This window comes from Apium graveolens, chromosome 9 (genome assembly GCF_009905375.1).
Source record: "Apium graveolens cultivar Ventura chromosome 9, ASM990537v1, whole genome shotgun sequence".
NCBI lineage: Eukaryota > Viridiplantae > Streptophyta > Magnoliopsida > Apiales > Apiaceae > Apium > Apium graveolens.
The window spans coordinates 10218301-10235064 of NC_133655.1; the positions used below are offsets into that span (position 1 = coordinate 10218301).

Sequence of the window (16764 nt, forward strand, 5' to 3'; positions counted from 1 at the left end):
GAAAATAACAGGTAAAAAGTTGGAGTGCGTATGAACTAGAACTAAAACTAAAATTCCAGACATATATACATAGGAAGATATAAGTAGAATGATGCTGATAAGGCTTTCTTATTGACAAAAGACAACTTTGCGCAGACTTACCAACCGGTATCTTGAGCTCGAGATCGATCAAAGAACTCTGAACTTCTGAAGTGGAAGCTTTGATCAAAGAGCTACTTAAGCTCAAGCTTCATTAGAGAGCTCCACATAATAGATGTGAAAGCACATGATTCTATACCTCCACTGCATCAATGCTTAATTAATGGGGTACAGTTTTTTTGAAGATTAACCTACATGCTGACGGTGACGGTGAGATGAAATAAGATTTCTGTACAATTAGAGAAAGAAAGTCGGACAATAATCATAGGCAAAAACATAATAGATGCACAGAGCTGAATAAACTTTAATATACAGATGGGATACTGCAAAAAAAGTATCTAGGGACAAGCTGGAATTATACACAGAGTCATCATAGCTTCCTTACTGATGGAATGTATAATTTACATATGTACACAACTTTGATGGTGTGCTATACAGTTCACAACTACGGGACAGAAGGCCTAAACAAGGTACAAACAACAAGGCTTCATTCTATGAACATCGTATATACAGAGTTCTTCTGGTAACTCTTCGTTTACCAAAACGGACACCACCTGAAAGAATGAAAGATCATGATAAGAACAAAAGTTTAGAGTTCAACTAAAAACAATTAGTTTGTAGACTACATAACAATAACCTCTGCAACAAATTTGCATGCGCCTACCAAGGAAAGAAATCCATATTTACAGTAGTTGGCATTACCAATTAGTTGCCATGAATGAAGAAATGGAGAACAAAGCTGGTTCTACTGGTGGTGCAAGGCAGGACACTAAATAGGTTTTTAAAAAATTGAGAATCATAGGCACCTAGCAGATGGCCATGGCCATGGCCATGGCAGAAGTTGCCATGACAAAAACTCTATATTTGATTATGGCCTATGGGTGAGAAGTGCACCTAGAAGAAATTTAATGAGAGAAGTGCTCCAACAAAACTGTTGATGATGAAAGTACATCATTGGTCAAACAAGCAATTGAACTTTAAATTAAGAGGAAATGTTGAAGATCATTCAAAGCTTTTTTTTTTTGCTAAATAAAGATCATTCAAAGTTGATTATATTGTTTTGAATTGTTTCTAGATTATCAATATTGTTATCCAGTGATAAGTTTTACTCATCATTGTAGCCTATTTATAGCCTTGATACTTGCATTATATAATATAAAATAAGTAAACAGATTTTTTTTAAATATTTTTCAACATCATTGTTCTTCGTTTTCTTTTACCATTTTCATCCACAAAAACCAACAGGTGAATTATGATAAGTGAAGAGTAACAGGGTAACCTGTATGAGAAATCATACCCGACATAGTTTTGACACAGATTTTCAGGAGAGGTAGCTTGGAGAATCAGCTTCTGAACTTGTACTTTGACTGACAGTCCATGGTCAACTTCATGACTCTCTCCAGAAATTAAGTTATTGTGGTCGAGTGCATGTTGTGTGGAGTTAGCTGACGCCGAAGAAGTGGAAAAATCATGTCCAGTAAGCTTATGACTCATGCGGGCCATAACAACGACAGCACGTTCATTCAGAACCTCATTAGCATCACCTAGCTGATGAACAGCCTACAATAAACATTTATATACTCTTAGCACACTGTAAAAGAGATGTGAGAAACTAAAAGTCAGGGAAGTACTTGAAGAAGTTCCCTCTCGCGAGCACCCCTTTGTGGTTGAGGTAGCTCTCGACCAGAAGCTGGTTCATCAATCTTTACAACCGGTGGGACATGAGCACTTGCGGGAGTTGACATTTGCGGCACTTCGTTGAAGTTAAAGAGACGCCAATTTATAAGCGGATCATGGACAAAGGCCTATATCACAGAAAAGAGCAGCCTCAAACCCAATATAAGATAACTTAATAATAATATCAAATTCAAGTATGGTCAGAGATTCAGAGAAAGTCTGTGAAATACTCCATATGACCTTGCAAAGGAACTTTTAACTATAAATTTGGCAAGGAAGAGAAAAAAAGAGATCATATATACCTCCATCATTGCCATTACACTATATTTATTTGTTCTGAGAACTTGCATTACATTTTCACATGTTGAACGAAAGTTTCCTTCGATACCACTAACTTCCATAGCTTTCACAAGCATTCTGGTAAGGCGAAATGGGACCTGCATAAAAAATTCAATCCCATGGAGTTATATCATGTAAATGTCATATACCAAGGAGAACGAAAGAGTTCCTCAGAAGAAGTCAGTAGAAGAACACCTTCTCGGGGAATTTCTCACGATTCATTGAAGCTTCAAAGCAATCCCCAAAATCAATGTGAAGTATCTTTCCACTGAAAAAGGTGATACACGTGTCAGTACTTCGAAACCGTAGCTAACAAGGTCACTATTCCTAATAAATAGTACCTCGATCGAAGCAGCATAAGATTGCTAGGGTGTCGATCACCTAGGCCAAGAACGTAGCCGACCTGAAACATGTCATGATTACAATGAGATCAATGACGACAGTTAAAAATAATTTATTATTCACCAGTGATCAAATTTCAAATTGCATCTAGTGCTGGCTTTATTTCACACAAAAGTAGGAGAATTAACAAACTGAGTAATTAAAGCAGTGCTTGCCAATTGGACAGGTGTCTCTTGTAATTGTATCATTAAATTTTTTTTTTTGAACGCATCATGAAGAATGATAAATTATCAATCTGGACATATGAAATCCATTAAATTATCATCTTTGTACATCCTTCTGCTCTCTTTATCAAGCACTTTAAAGCCACTAATTACCCCTTGCCTTATACCCTAGCAGAAACCCATCCCCTCTTGGTGATAAGGGGTCGAGGGTTCAAAACATGGTGGAGATAGGCTGTGTTAGCATTTAAATTTCTGTAACTGATTAGTACCCAAATAAACCTGCTAACCAAAAGAGGTCAATGATTTTTCAATTCCAGATATACACGCACAAATTCATCTATTAACGTTCTTGAGAAGAATCAGATGATTATAATTTATACAGAATGCGCAACTACGCCCTCGACTTTTGTGTAATTATAAGTCAGCTCTGGAAGATAGTGCTTAACTATAATTATTTAAGAAACTCAATGAACGAGCACGACCATAAGGAGGCAGTGTCAACTGAACTTTAGAGAATTTGCAAACTAATACAAGCGGAAGGAGAACACATACCATGCTCATTACTGCCAAACTTCTGGTATAATTAGTTCTTCGGTCTAACCAGACCTCCGAAGTGCGGCTCTTTAACCAAAGAACCTAAAAATTAGAACATTAGTTATTGTATTATATATTCTACAATAGAAAAACAAAAAAATTGCAACTAAATCCCAGAAGATACATACCCTTGCCATATCACTGCCTTCAGTATTGTCAAGAGCATACTGAAACACCTCTACTTTAGATATGAGTGGCAAACGATCATAATCCGGAGCAAACCCAAGCATTAGTTTATGTTCTTGATTTATAGGGATCTACAAGAATAAAAAATAACTAAATCTGTAAAGGAATGCAAGAGCGCCCGGGGGGAGAGGACGGGAGAGAGGGAGGGAGAGAGGGGGAGAGGGAGGGAGAGAGAGAGAGAGAGGGAGGGCGCGGGGGAGAGGGAGAGGAAGAGCGAAGTAGAGAGGGAGGGGGAGAGAGGGAGGGAGAGAGGGAGAGGGAGGGAGGGAGGGAGGCAGAGAGAGAGAGAGAGAGAGAGAGAATCATACCTTCCGTGCATCCCTATACTCTTTAATGAGATCATGGAGGGTATCACAATTCGGCACCCATCCTATTAACCCACTATTTGGAGATAATGGAATAACAGCATATCTTTCAATCGATAGATCCTTCTCTGAAGTTCTTCTAGAGTTCCCCAAAAGAGTGTTCACCAATCCAAAAAGCTGACAAAAATACAATATTCAGATACCAATATCCCTCCAAATTATTTTTTCAGCAACTTATTGGATATTTTATAACATATTACACTATCATTCACCAACATATCAAATGTGATGAACAATATGTTTAACTATTACTTGCATGACGCGTTCATCTTGGCGCAAATCTTCATGTCCTTTCAGAAGGAACGCATAATCTTCTCCATCACTTCCACGCATTGTCAATTTTCTAGGACGTTGCTTGGATGTAATAACAACAAGTTGAGGTGAAATTGATGCAATTGTCACCACCGGTGAATCTGTATTACAAGCGGTCATAATATGTGATTCAGAATTGAGAGATATCTGAAGATTGCATAATAAGAATTTGCTTATTTATTCAATAACTCTTGTTGGAAAAGGAAGTGAAGATTTTGAATATCATATCTGATCTCACCTGCTCGATAGGTTCCAGGAATGGCCAGCTCCAAATTGCGGCATTCTAACAATTCAGGAGAAACAGACTATTTTTGCCAAACAGGAAAAAAAAAGAATAAATGATCTGCTAAATAGGAAGGGGGAAAACAACACCAGCAAGCATGATTATACCTGTAGGTCCAGTGTGGTAAGAGTAGTAAGCTGCTTATCAATCCGTCTAAAGACGTGATAATACAGATCCCAAGCCTGATTCAAAGTACATTCATTCATCAAATCTAGTTCTGGAGGATGTAGAATATACGGTGAACAAAATGTAGATGACTAAAATGTTATTATCATATATTCAGGGGAAACCCACTTGTTAAAAGAAGAGAGAACCAGTAGTCAACAGTAATGAAAAGCACCACAGAGAAGCAGTCAATGCTCAATGTTTAAGCGACTTAAAAAATGAATATTCTAAAACAAAATTTTAGAAACAGGAAATCACCACCAGTGAATCACTTATTGGAATTTTATATAGAGAAGTCAGAGTTTTTACACCTCGACTTTATAACATAGAAAACACGTCAATTAGTTGTTCAAACAATATAAATACTATTCAATATTCCAACAAAAATTGATGTGAGGCACACTACATTTCACTACCTGTTCAGATAATAACTACCTGATTTAGTTCAGCATCTTTGCCAGTTCTCTTGTATTTCATGCAGCATTCATAGGCGTCAAGCAATTCGTGGCGATACGTCTAAACTTCACAGAAATGACAAATTTTGGAAGAATGAAAGAATCAATTAGGACAGGTAAACATCAGAATCTATGCAAACTAAAAACCACACAGTGGAGGTACATACCCCTTTAACTAAATAAATTATACTTGGCTAATGAGTGATGGGTCAGCTTTAATGTTGACAATAACAAGACAGATCACTTGCTCGATTTCCAAGTCAAATTTGTGCCTCGGTTTATTATTTTAGTTCTTATCTACCATCATTCACGCACACTATACTGTTCTCCAATGTGAGATTTGTATTCTGAAGTACAAATGTACAATCATATATATCACGTTGATCACTATAACATAGTCTGATGTCTAAAATTATCATAATAATAGCCTTTAAGTGAAATGTACTAGCCTAAGTATTTAAAGTATGATATACATATGAGTAAATCCATATGATGAAGAAGGAATAAATTCTTCATCCAAATACTGAAAATTAAGAACCAAATCGCGGTTTTACAATATTTTATTTGAATGGGTTATGTAAAAATTGGCTCCGCAGAATTCACAGAGCAGAAGAGACAAGTGCACAACAAAGCATATTGTATAGCTCTTTTTTACTTTTTTAGAGGACTAAAGCTTTGCAGAAAAGCTCCTAGCTTTCTCTCTTCATCTCCCTTGTCATTACATCAGACGTGAAAGTGTGTCACTTACCATCAATTTCATTAATAAGAGAGAGTGCTACCAGGAAGCAGCATAGAGGCTGATAATTATATACCGATCGAGTGACTGGGTTTTACAATGCACAACAGCATATATGATGCCACAATCTGTCTGTATTGTCCTTCAGCCTTGTTGTTCGCAAATAAAGAGGTATTCTTATAAAAATGAAAACAACCTGAATAAAGGACTTCTCTTTTGCAGTGGCACAGTTCTGCAATGCTCCTTCTTCAAGCATTTCATGCAATGGCTCTAAGACATTCAGCATGCCCTCAATATTATGTTCACCAAAATATAAACGGCTAGCTTCTTCTAATGCCTCATGCCACGTTTCATGCCAAAGTATTGCAACCCTTATCAACTCCTTTGATACAAGTTGTGCCTTCACAACCAAAAATTGGTCAGCCATATCCTGCACTGCAAAATTTTAATACTAATCAATAATTTTCTTTACCTGATCCACTAGAACACCACTATGCTGACGAACTTTATCAACCACTTCTTCAGCAGCAGCTCTACGTAATGGGCTACTTGCTTTACATGCCATCAGCAGAGGATACATGAGAGCCTGAAAGATGAATTTTTTGGATATGTACACATCACAATAATAGTTGGATCGTTATGATCAGATAGTACACCATTCATAAATTTGTTTAGATCTTCACACGTTATTGTTTTTTCAAAATCCCCAATTAACTGAGCTCAGAATACCAATTACACCAACACAAATAATTCAGGAGAAACATGAAGTCTTAGCAATCTGATAGAACATTTCAACATACAAAAAAGATACTGAACAATCTCTACTGCCCACTCCCACCGTCAACCAAATTTTAGTATTGATTTCTCTTCTTTATTCGGTCTTTGCTTTTTCTTCTTCTATTAAATTTATTTGTCTGTTCTCCGTTTATATATAGCAATTCAACCTTTCCCTTTTTACATTTTATCAATTTTGAAAGGGCTTCGACGAGCTCATGTAAGGAGCCCCCCTGTGCAAAATAAACGCCTTACTTATTGAAGGTGACTTCAATGCCATTCACTGGCATGAGGTTGGGCAAGACTTACCTGGCTACACAAGCAACACAGTAATTCTTTATATAAGGAAAATTTAATATGGGATATAAGATCTAGCAGGAGGGGTACAATATGTCCATGAAGGTTCTTAAATGAGGATAGAAATGTTGCAGCTTAGTAGGTGACATTAGATTTGCAGTTTTTTTAAAGTAATTCACATCAAGTGACCTATAAAAAGGGCGTTGGATGCAAGACAAATAGGATCTTTTAGAGTAGATTGAGGTAGGTGGCAAGACTCTAATATACTGTTGGGGCGAGTGTCACTACGCAGCATAGGATCTTAGATTTACATATCTGACTTGGAAGAGGAGTTGCAAAGACCTTACCTATATTAAAACATAGTATTAAGGGGTGGCAGTTAAAAAGACAAGAAACTTTTGTGGAACAAGTGATTGAAAAGACAACAATAAGTTTTGTCCTTAGGATAGGTTCACTATAAAAACGATTAAGAGGTCTAAGCTTCATTTTTGGGTACACACCAACACTAATAAACATTCATATGCAAAAACAATATCCGTGCTTTGTTAGTTATCTTAATATTAATGATCGATGTAATCTATAATAGAATACAGCATGTTTAGCACTTCAAAATTTCCAACACGAACATGCAGCTTAAGTTTCTACAGAAGAAAATATGTTATTGAATACATATATAAAAGAGTTGGATTCTTTGGCAGCTAGAAAAACATGAATAAGAAACCTATTTGATTTATACATTACAATAGAAGTATGATACAGAAAAGAACAATCTAAATCAAACCTGTGGATGATTTTCTCCAATTTGCACTAGTAGTGATTGTATCGATTCTCTGAGAGCATGATTATTGGAGTGTATTCTCGCAATTATCTGTGGCAGGACAACCAACCATGTGTTGATATTAACATGCGTAAAACCATTTTGCATAGCCAGCTGAACCTCTGGTCTAGCTCCATGGTTGAACCAGAGTGTAAGAAGACGAAGTATATCCTGGAAACAGAAAGATGCATTGGTCTAGTGAGATACTATACTACCAGAGTTGAATAAACTGTGATTCAAGCAGTGTAAGAATACGAAGCATATCCTGGAAAATGAAACATGCACTACTTTAATGAGAAACGATCAGGGTTATAATGACTGCAACAGATAAACAAAAATGGCAGAAAGGTAGAGAATTCGGGCGTCATGTCCAAACATGATTGTGCACGTTGCTCTACTATATTTTCAATTTGTGATAGCTTATTGCTCCAAAGTGAATGTGAAAGGGAAGGTAAATAAGGAAAACATATTGTTCTTCATAACCAAAGTGATTGTGACAGATTTGTAGAGAAATGCTGCAGGGATCTCATAGAATCTTAATATTTATAATCCACTTTCTCAAGAAATCTTAAAGCTAATTATTTAGCTGTGAGAATTCAAGGGTTACTCAAGCCTGCCTGCTAGTCAAGGTCTGCGAGAATTCAAGGGTTCCTTAAGCCTGCCAGCTAGTCAAGGTCTACGGGAATTCAAGGGTTCCTCAAGCCTGCCCACTAGTCAAGGTCTAGTAGGGCAAGTGACATGAAAGTAGCCCTTCTTTATGATGACAAATTACGATTAAGCTGAACCATTCCTATTGGACATTAGCAAAATCCAGCCATCAGCAGTAATACCTACATTATGCTGATCGTCCTAAATTGACAATCAGAATATAACCTGAGGAATATTAAAGCCATAGCATTCTTCATATAATATCTAACAACAAATGAAACTGAAATTGTATTGCAAGTCAAAAAGCTTTATGTCAAAATATGAACTTGCAAAAAAATTGAATTCAATACATGTCAAGGTAAACAAGAAGAACTGAGTCATAAAGTTGTAAGGTATCAAATGGTCTCTCAAATACAAACCTAATCAAATCGACTACACTCCATTTTCCTACCTGTGTAAGGAATGGGATTGTGTATTGAAAATCAATAAATATATACGCGCTCATATATATATGCATTGTTAAATAGAGCCGCATTTCAAAACTTATTTTAACATATTATCTGGAAGTTCATTGCTAGAAAACTCATTTTTGATTTAGTCCGGCTACGTACTACAACCCTATTATTTTTTCATAACTTATATTATATCTGGTCTCATATCCTTAAATTAACATATTTTTAAACCCAATATGTAACTATTTATCCTAAAAATTTATTCTATAATTCCATCCTTTTTAACTCAAACATATATATAGGGTCATGTTCCTCTTAGAACTCTTAGCCTAAGAACTCTTAGAACTGATACATTTTAGGTAAGTAACCTAAGATTCTCCGGCAGAACTCGCTTTATTTCGTAGTTTTGTATTCTTCAGTTGAAATTTTAATTTTGTATTGAAATTATGAGATATTTTAACAACTGAATTCAGAGTCTATTCAAAAATTAGGGTTCTGCAGCAGCATTTGCCTTATATGTAGTATTAATTAGGGTTCTCCAGCACAATTTGCTTTTTGCTTTATTCTGTAGTATTAATGTGCTACTCCCTCCGTCCCCCTCAATTCTTTACATTGGGGGACGGGGCTCAGCACGCACTTTAATGCTCTTATTAAATGTAGTTGCATAATTTTTTTTTAATTTTTTTCTTCTAAATAAAAATATAATGTTTAAACTTTTATACAAAAAAAGAAAATTTTAAAAATAAATTACGGAGATATAATTTATAGTTGCCTTAAAATGCGTGTCAAGGATGTGAAAAAAACTGTAAAGAAATGAGAGGGACGGAGGGACTATTTACATAGAGTTCAGGTGTAGAACATAACATTCTGCAACAGCAAAATTCGTTTTGTTCTGTAGTATTAATATATTATTTACGTAGAGTTCAGATGTAGAACTTTGCCTTATTTGTAGTATTAATTAGGGTTCTGCAGCAGAATTGCACATGCAAAATATTGTGTTTATGTATAATATTTTGAAAATATTTTTAAGCATACACAACGATGCAAAAACATGTATATATGTTTAGATCCTGATAGTCTATATAAAATTTAGGGTTCTTTAACAGAATTCGCTTTCTATTGTAATGATTCTAAGGTTCTATTTTAAGGACGGTTCTAAGTTGAGCGCGGCCCTATATATATATATATATATATATCAACCCAATTTTTTATAAAATATCTAGAATCCATTTATTAAAATCCTTTTTGCATAAACAAATTTAATATATTTTTTAAGATCCGATATTTAGAAGTCTAATTTCTTTAACATATTTTGGAAGCCTAATCTGTTTGGCCTCGACTCCCAGTTCCCAAATAGAGTTTACAAAATATATTCTCGATACTTTCTATTTTCTATTTTCTGCTACTTATCCACTTACTATGCCACCTCACTCATTTTAATATTCTTGATGCATTTCCTATTCTGCCCCTGCGACGTCGTCGTTTATAACTTATCAAAACAGGGGCCTTAGTTGATACATTTGACTTCATTGCACATCCATACTGTGTTGAACTCATGTATGCCAGCAAAATTTTTATCACGTATAAAATTGGCCATAAATATAAAAAGTGCTACTATATTTACATACTTTCCAAAGGAGTATCTCAAACCTAGACAAATGCTAAAAAAACTTTTGAGTTTAAAAGAACTTCAAAATTGGTAAGATGATAAGCGGCCACCTAATTGAGTACTTAAACCAAGACAAATCCTAAAAAAAAATTAAGTTTAAGATTACTTCAGAAAGGTAATACGATAACAGGCCGATAAACAGAAGTTACGAACTGAAAGCTATAATTTAAAATTTACTGCTTACCTGCAAACTGTCATCCACTCCTTTATCATTTGCAGCATAGGCTATAGAGTGAAAGTATCCGGTGACTGCAGCAACGACAAACTGCCCGGAAACTTTAGGAAGACCTTTTGAAGTGTAATGTGACATTACTGATGTATTAAATAGTGCCCATGTATGCCAGGCTTTTGCCCACTTTTTAGCGCAATGAGTAGCATTTTTGAAAGCGCTGACGATTTCTGTGCAGTTGGTTAACAAGCATCAGGAAGATAGCAAGACAAACAAAAAATTATTGATACCGAAAAATAAATCGTAAGCATAGGCCACCTTTTATGGATCCATCATCCAAACTAGGAGAAAGTGCCCACTGCCAAGTCCCAAGTTTCAGATATACACGGGCAATGAGTGGTTCACTTGAAACACCAATAAAACTACTGTATGTAGCTGGTTGGAGGCTTGGTCCAGTTGAGAGCTCTATTGCTAGATCCTAGTATTAATGTTCATCCAAGTATGCATTATAAGAAAAAAATGAATGTTAGAAGAGTCATATTGTTTTTGCTCTCAGTGCCGATATGAAGGTCTATATCATACCTTTAGCCTAAAAAAGGCTTCCTTGCGCTTATTGTCATCACCAACAGACCACTGGTATTTTAAGTACGCTAAAATCACTTGCGGTGGTCCGTGATACGACGCATTTGCAGGAGTTGTTTCAGGGTCAAACTATGCAAATAAATCAATATCACGGGTTAAAATTTCACTTGATCGTAAACAAACATAAACCTCTATGACACTATCACAAACATGTCTTGCTCACCTGTAAGAGTTTAACTAAAGTTGACCTTGCTTGACTAATTCTACCACTTTTTCGGCAAAGTGATACAAACTTGAGCCAAGTTTCACTGTCTTCTGATGGCGGTAGTACTAGTGCCCTAACTGCTAAAAGTGCTTGCCACACCTATAAATATAATTATTTAAATTAGGAGCATGAACGTGTAGAAACATTAACAAGAGGTTGGTATCTGAGAAAATAATTCTCCACAATTTGTAAATGAAGGAATGAACTACAGAAATGTGCAATATTATTAGAATTATAAACATGCTGCCACCAAATGTATACTTCACCATTTGTATTAATTTGCAATACCTGGACCAAGTTATATTAACAAGAATGTATAAAGCTTGCTAACAGTGCAAGAACAGCCCCTAGATTTGCATTCATTACTTCAAAAAGTAATGCAGCAATCAACATGGCACCAGCTACAGACTTCTACAGAAGAAATTTAACAGTGATCCACCATCGTACTTCAATTGTTAATCAAATATTTTATGATTTACAAGTCTGCTCTTAACAGCAGTGAGCTACTGTGCCCACAAATTATTAATTTTAAATTGACAAGTTTAATGTTTAAGATGACACTTCGACCTAATAAGTGAATTACTAAACACAATGACAAGACAAGATATCTCGACTGACCACGTTTTGATAGGAATCTTATACGAACGAAATAGTTTTGCACATTCAAATTAGGGGAACTATGGACCAATTCATCACTTGGTTAAGAGAATAAGAAGAAATCAAAATCAAAACCAACCGACTACTCCATTCTCGAGAGGATGATATAAGGTGGTGAACAAGACGCAGAAAATATCCACACATCTTAAAGCATAAAATTATACAAGTACTATCTAGTTTTTCTTGGTCAATGTATCTAGTATTTCTCACAAGGATTCAAGAATTAAGGTCCAACTCCAACAAAAGAATCTTAATTTATGTGTATTTGAATCCCCTTTGTAACGTAATTTATTCTATTACTACTATATTCCTATCATTATTACAGTACATTCTATCACTATGATAGTCTACTATCATTAGTACCTCCTGCCGCTGAAGAGCCTAACTGTATCACCCTTCTACAAACTATTACAGTTTATTCTTTGGAGGCAAAAGTTTGATATGTTTGGGTAGCATTATTGATATTATCTCACTGGTTAAATAAATGACTTAATTCATTGGCTTTTCTTTATTTAGTTGTATAAAATTCATAATAATAACACAAGTCTCTAAAATAGTAATGCAAGTTATATGGTTTCAATTACGTCACTTGAAATCACATCTTAAATCATTAGTCTTAAATGCCCTTTGTCGAGTATCACTATTAACAGGACAACAATGATACTCAACCTAAGGACACTTCAAATCTAAATACTGGTATAAAAATATAACTAATTGAAAGTCTAAATATTTTCCTTGTCCGCATCAATTCTTATCAAGGGAAGTCCTAAAACTACTACTACTACCACGAACCAAGAAAGTTTCATCTTAAATCATTTTACACACAATATAATATCTTGAAACCAAATATTCTCCTCATGATTGCATCCTTTTTTTTCATTCCAGAAGAGTTTGGATAAAGGGATAAGAAAAATTACATACCTCAACATTTCGTTTTGTGCCTTTTATGCGTTCGCTCCACATATTGCGAATAAGAGCCCGCCGCCCTTCAGCAACAGGGTTTCCAACAGGAAGAGTACAATAATCAATTACCTACCGCAAAAAATAGAAGAGAAACAAACATTAACTACATGCAGTGGCATACTTGTTTTTAAAAAAATGTGTTGACAGCAGTTTCAGATAAAAATGTAGGGTTACCTCTTCTAGTTCTGAAAGCTGCTGAACACGAACCATCTTACTGTATGCACGTTCATAGCTCTCTAATACCTAGTCAAGTGAAATTAAAATTAAAGAAATGATATATATACACACACACACATATCCAGATACTAAGGTTGGTGTAGGATAAAATATGATGGATCTAATACAAACATAAACCTATAGTTGAATAAAGCCTATAAGAAAATAGAAGACTGGAATGAGTGGCCCAAATGACATGCACTCAATCTGTTTAGGAAGTTTTGAAACCGCTACTGCACTAGACTATAAGTTGAAATTACACTTTCTTATCATACATCGTTCTTTTTGAAATCTGTCTTAATTACACTATGTACAATAATAGACCAGAAGAAACTCTTCAGTTAGTTTTGTTGCGCAAGGAAATTATGAAAACCCATAATTTAGTTTATCTCAACATTATTTTATGAATTTTAGGATCTCTTTGCCAAAAATCAGGGATCCCATGTCATGAAAATTAATAGACCATGGAACTAGTATCGTATACAAGTTATTCGCTTTTATTCAACGCAATAAGCTTCAAGATGTTCACCATTTTTCACTAAAATTTGAAGAATAGATCTAGTGAAACTAAAAAAGTTAGTGGCCAATGTGAATTCATAACTTCATATAATTGCACTTAAACTGAGAACTGGTGATACGCTTGCTTTTCCTGCAGGCTCGCAGCATGTCTGTTTTTTCTAATAAGCAACTAATGCCATCAAAGTTAAATTCATTAAAATGTAACTTGTGTGTATATGTTTGTAAAAAAGAAAAAAAATAATGTGCAAGTTAATTTCGGAGAAGTATGGAGTAGACACTTAGGGCCTGTTGACTTCAACAGTTTTCCACAAAATTTTTCTAAGAAAACTAGAAAAACAAAAAACATGTTCAAATACAAAATTTTCAAAACAAAAAATTGGAAAAATAGAAAACACGGTTTTCCCGTGTTTTCCAAATTTTAACTACAGATATGAAAAGTATGGAAAACAACATTTTGATGTTTTCTAAACCTAGAAAAGTAAAAAAAACACAGCTGGTAGTTAAACACCTTAAGATAGATTCCTACCAAACATAAACATTTTTATATTTTTATCAGTTTTAATTTTATATGGTTAATTAACAATTTTGTAAGTTTACTTAAAAAGTAACAAAAAAAATAGCAGAGTAAACAACTAATATACTACTAACTTAACTTAGGAGCTTATAAATTTTCAACACTATAATATCATATTTTTAAATTAAAAAGTATATTACATATTTGTAATAAAAAAATTCAAAATAGTTTAATTTAACAATTATTTTATAAGTTCGATTAAAATAATAATTATATAATATTTTTAATATTACTATTTACATTATATGTGAGAACTTAATAATATAATAACTAATAACTTATATGTTATATGAATAAAGAAAAGACTCATGACTAAAACTTAGTTATGAGTTATTTTGTAGAAAAATTTTCAAAATTTTTGTATATAATTATTAAATGGATTTTCTAATAAAAGCTCCAAAATTGTATATATATTTAGGGTCATATAATTATAAAGATTAATTATTCAACCTATTCATATTTTATTTGTCATCTTTAATTATATTTTATCTATATAAGGTTATTTTAAACATGTTAAAGAAATATGTATATAAAATTAAATTATGAAACATTAAAATAATTTTATTAATTGCTCTTTTATATATTTACTCAAATTACTTCGTCATTTTATTTACTATTTTTAAGAAAATAGAAAACTGACATTTGGAACACATTTTTCCAGTTTTCAACTGTTTTCTTAGAAATGAAAATTTCAGGAAATTTTAAAAAAACAAAAAATAGAAAAATGGAAAAAATTTCCACAAAGAAACAGCCCCTTACAATTACAGAAATTACTTATCTGAATATTTGCACTTTGAATTGACCAAAATCAACATTATAGTTTTTGAATGTAACTTCTATTATTTTGTGTAATTTTTTACTTTGACATCTTGTAGATTATGTATTATTGATAAGGTATCTAAATTGGTCATAGCTTACTACTTATAAGTAGGAAAATTACTTCTGCTGATAAGTTACAAAATTAACTTTTAATTAACTAGTAACCTTTTTTAAGATTACCCAAACAGGGAAATTACAAAATTAATCTCTGAAATACGGACTATGTACTTGGTGTTGGACATGATCCGGATTAAGTGTCCAACTCAACAGTTAAAACAATGGTGATGCTCATTGCTTAGTTTAGATACATGTACAGGGACCTATCATAATTTTGATAATCAAGTATACTAGATATGTAATATCATAGCTAAAATAGATATTAAAAGAACTACTAAACGGAGCGGCAAGCTCAGTGGCTGAACATTCCCTTGCCCTCATAACATATATTTTAGCAAAAAAAAATTGTATCATAGAAACAACTAACCAGAGCGGCAAGCTCAGCAGCTAAACATTTCCTTGCCCTCTCAACATATTCCCGAGCTTCGTCATACTGGAAAACAATGTTACAGCTAATTTAGTAGACAAAATCAGAAGCCTATTGACATTTGACAGTGAAAAATTTAAACCCAAAACATAATACCTTCCCACGACGAACTAATAGGACAGCCCTGAAAAATGTGCCGTTACTACCACCATCACCAGTGGCAGCAGTATTTCCCAACACCCTAAGTTTAGTTTCATCACCATCATCCAGTCGAGAAACATACTCAGCCATCTGATCCCACTCGCCCATGTTCCAGGCAGCATTTGCAGCCTAGGAGATTTAAATTATAAAGTTCAGTAAAAGTGAATGTGTGTTCAGGAAATTAACCCTATAAACAGAAAATTAACCATTGGAGCCATCTCTAGTCGAGCAGCTGGCTCAGCAGGTGCCCAGTATTCCTTGCACAGAGTGTTAAGTTCTTCCCAACGAGCCAATGCAGCAAGGCATCGCATCCGTCCTAAAAGAAGTACGGAGGAAGAAAAGAAATTTCATTGCAGGCCAACATACACAGACTATCAATGTTTGCTCAGATATCGGTGCATGCAGGTCATGAATCAGTACTAATTATGATAGTTACCCCATACCAGCAACTACATTCAGGATACATTTGACTACAGATTACATCAATTTTAAAAATTAAAATACTTCTATGAAAGAGCACAAATTGCCAGTGTACCATCAAAGCATCAACTATAGTCTATAAGGATAGGACTTCCTCATAAACTTGAGTTATCATCACAAATTGCCAGTGTACCATCAAAGCATCAACTATAGTCTATAAGGATAGGACTTCCTCATAAACTTGAGTTATCATCTCAAGTATAGCTAACACTAGCAAAGCTTACACATAATTTTGTACACACACAGTGTCAATAAGCAGCAAAATTACCAAAGTAGTTAGAGAAGGGTCAGAATTTGGAAAATGTAAAAAGTAAAAATATGCTACATAGTTTATTACATATTAGCTGAACAGTGAAGATCAG

The 16764-nt window shown here is 34.3% G+C and overlaps 1 protein-coding gene across 1 annotated transcript in view; it reads right to left on the minus strand.

Moving 5' to 3' along the window:
- Positions 1–432: 432 nt before the first annotated feature.
- The window catches only part of LOC141683726 (serine/threonine-protein kinase TOR-like), a 41096-nt gene continuing 24764 nt past the window's right edge, over positions 433–16764 (minus strand). Inside the window, exons 33-57 of the mRNA XM_074488480.1 lie at positions 16129–16238; positions 15878–16051; positions 15722–15787; positions 13284–13352; positions 13068–13178; positions 11448–11588; positions 11225–11353; positions 10961–11120; positions 10658–10872; positions 7669–7875; positions 6289–6402; positions 6013–6216; positions 5061–5141; positions 4568–4642; positions 4416–4482; positions 4118–4278; positions 3809–3982; positions 3443–3571; positions 3273–3356; positions 2496–2557; positions 2350–2422; positions 2118–2252; positions 1770–1943; positions 1436–1698; positions 433–692 (exon numbers count right to left, since the gene is read on the minus strand). Of these exons, the coding sequence (XP_074344581.1) occupies positions 674–692; positions 1436–1698; positions 1770–1943; positions 2118–2252; positions 2350–2422; positions 2496–2557; positions 3273–3356; positions 3443–3571; positions 3809–3982; positions 4118–4278; positions 4416–4482; positions 4568–4642; positions 5061–5141; positions 6013–6216; positions 6289–6402; positions 7669–7875; positions 10658–10872; positions 10961–11120; positions 11225–11353; positions 11448–11588; positions 13068–13178; positions 13284–13352; positions 15722–15787; positions 15878–16051; positions 16129–16238 (3197 nt within the window). The 3' untranslated portion in view covers positions 433–673. The remainder of the gene's footprint in view (positions 693–1435; positions 1699–1769; positions 1944–2117; positions 2253–2349; positions 2423–2495; positions 2558–3272; positions 3357–3442; positions 3572–3808; positions 3983–4117; positions 4279–4415; positions 4483–4567; positions 4643–5060; positions 5142–6012; positions 6217–6288; positions 6403–7668; positions 7876–10657; positions 10873–10960; positions 11121–11224; positions 11354–11447; positions 11589–13067; positions 13179–13283; positions 13353–15721; positions 15788–15877; positions 16052–16128; positions 16239–16764) is intronic.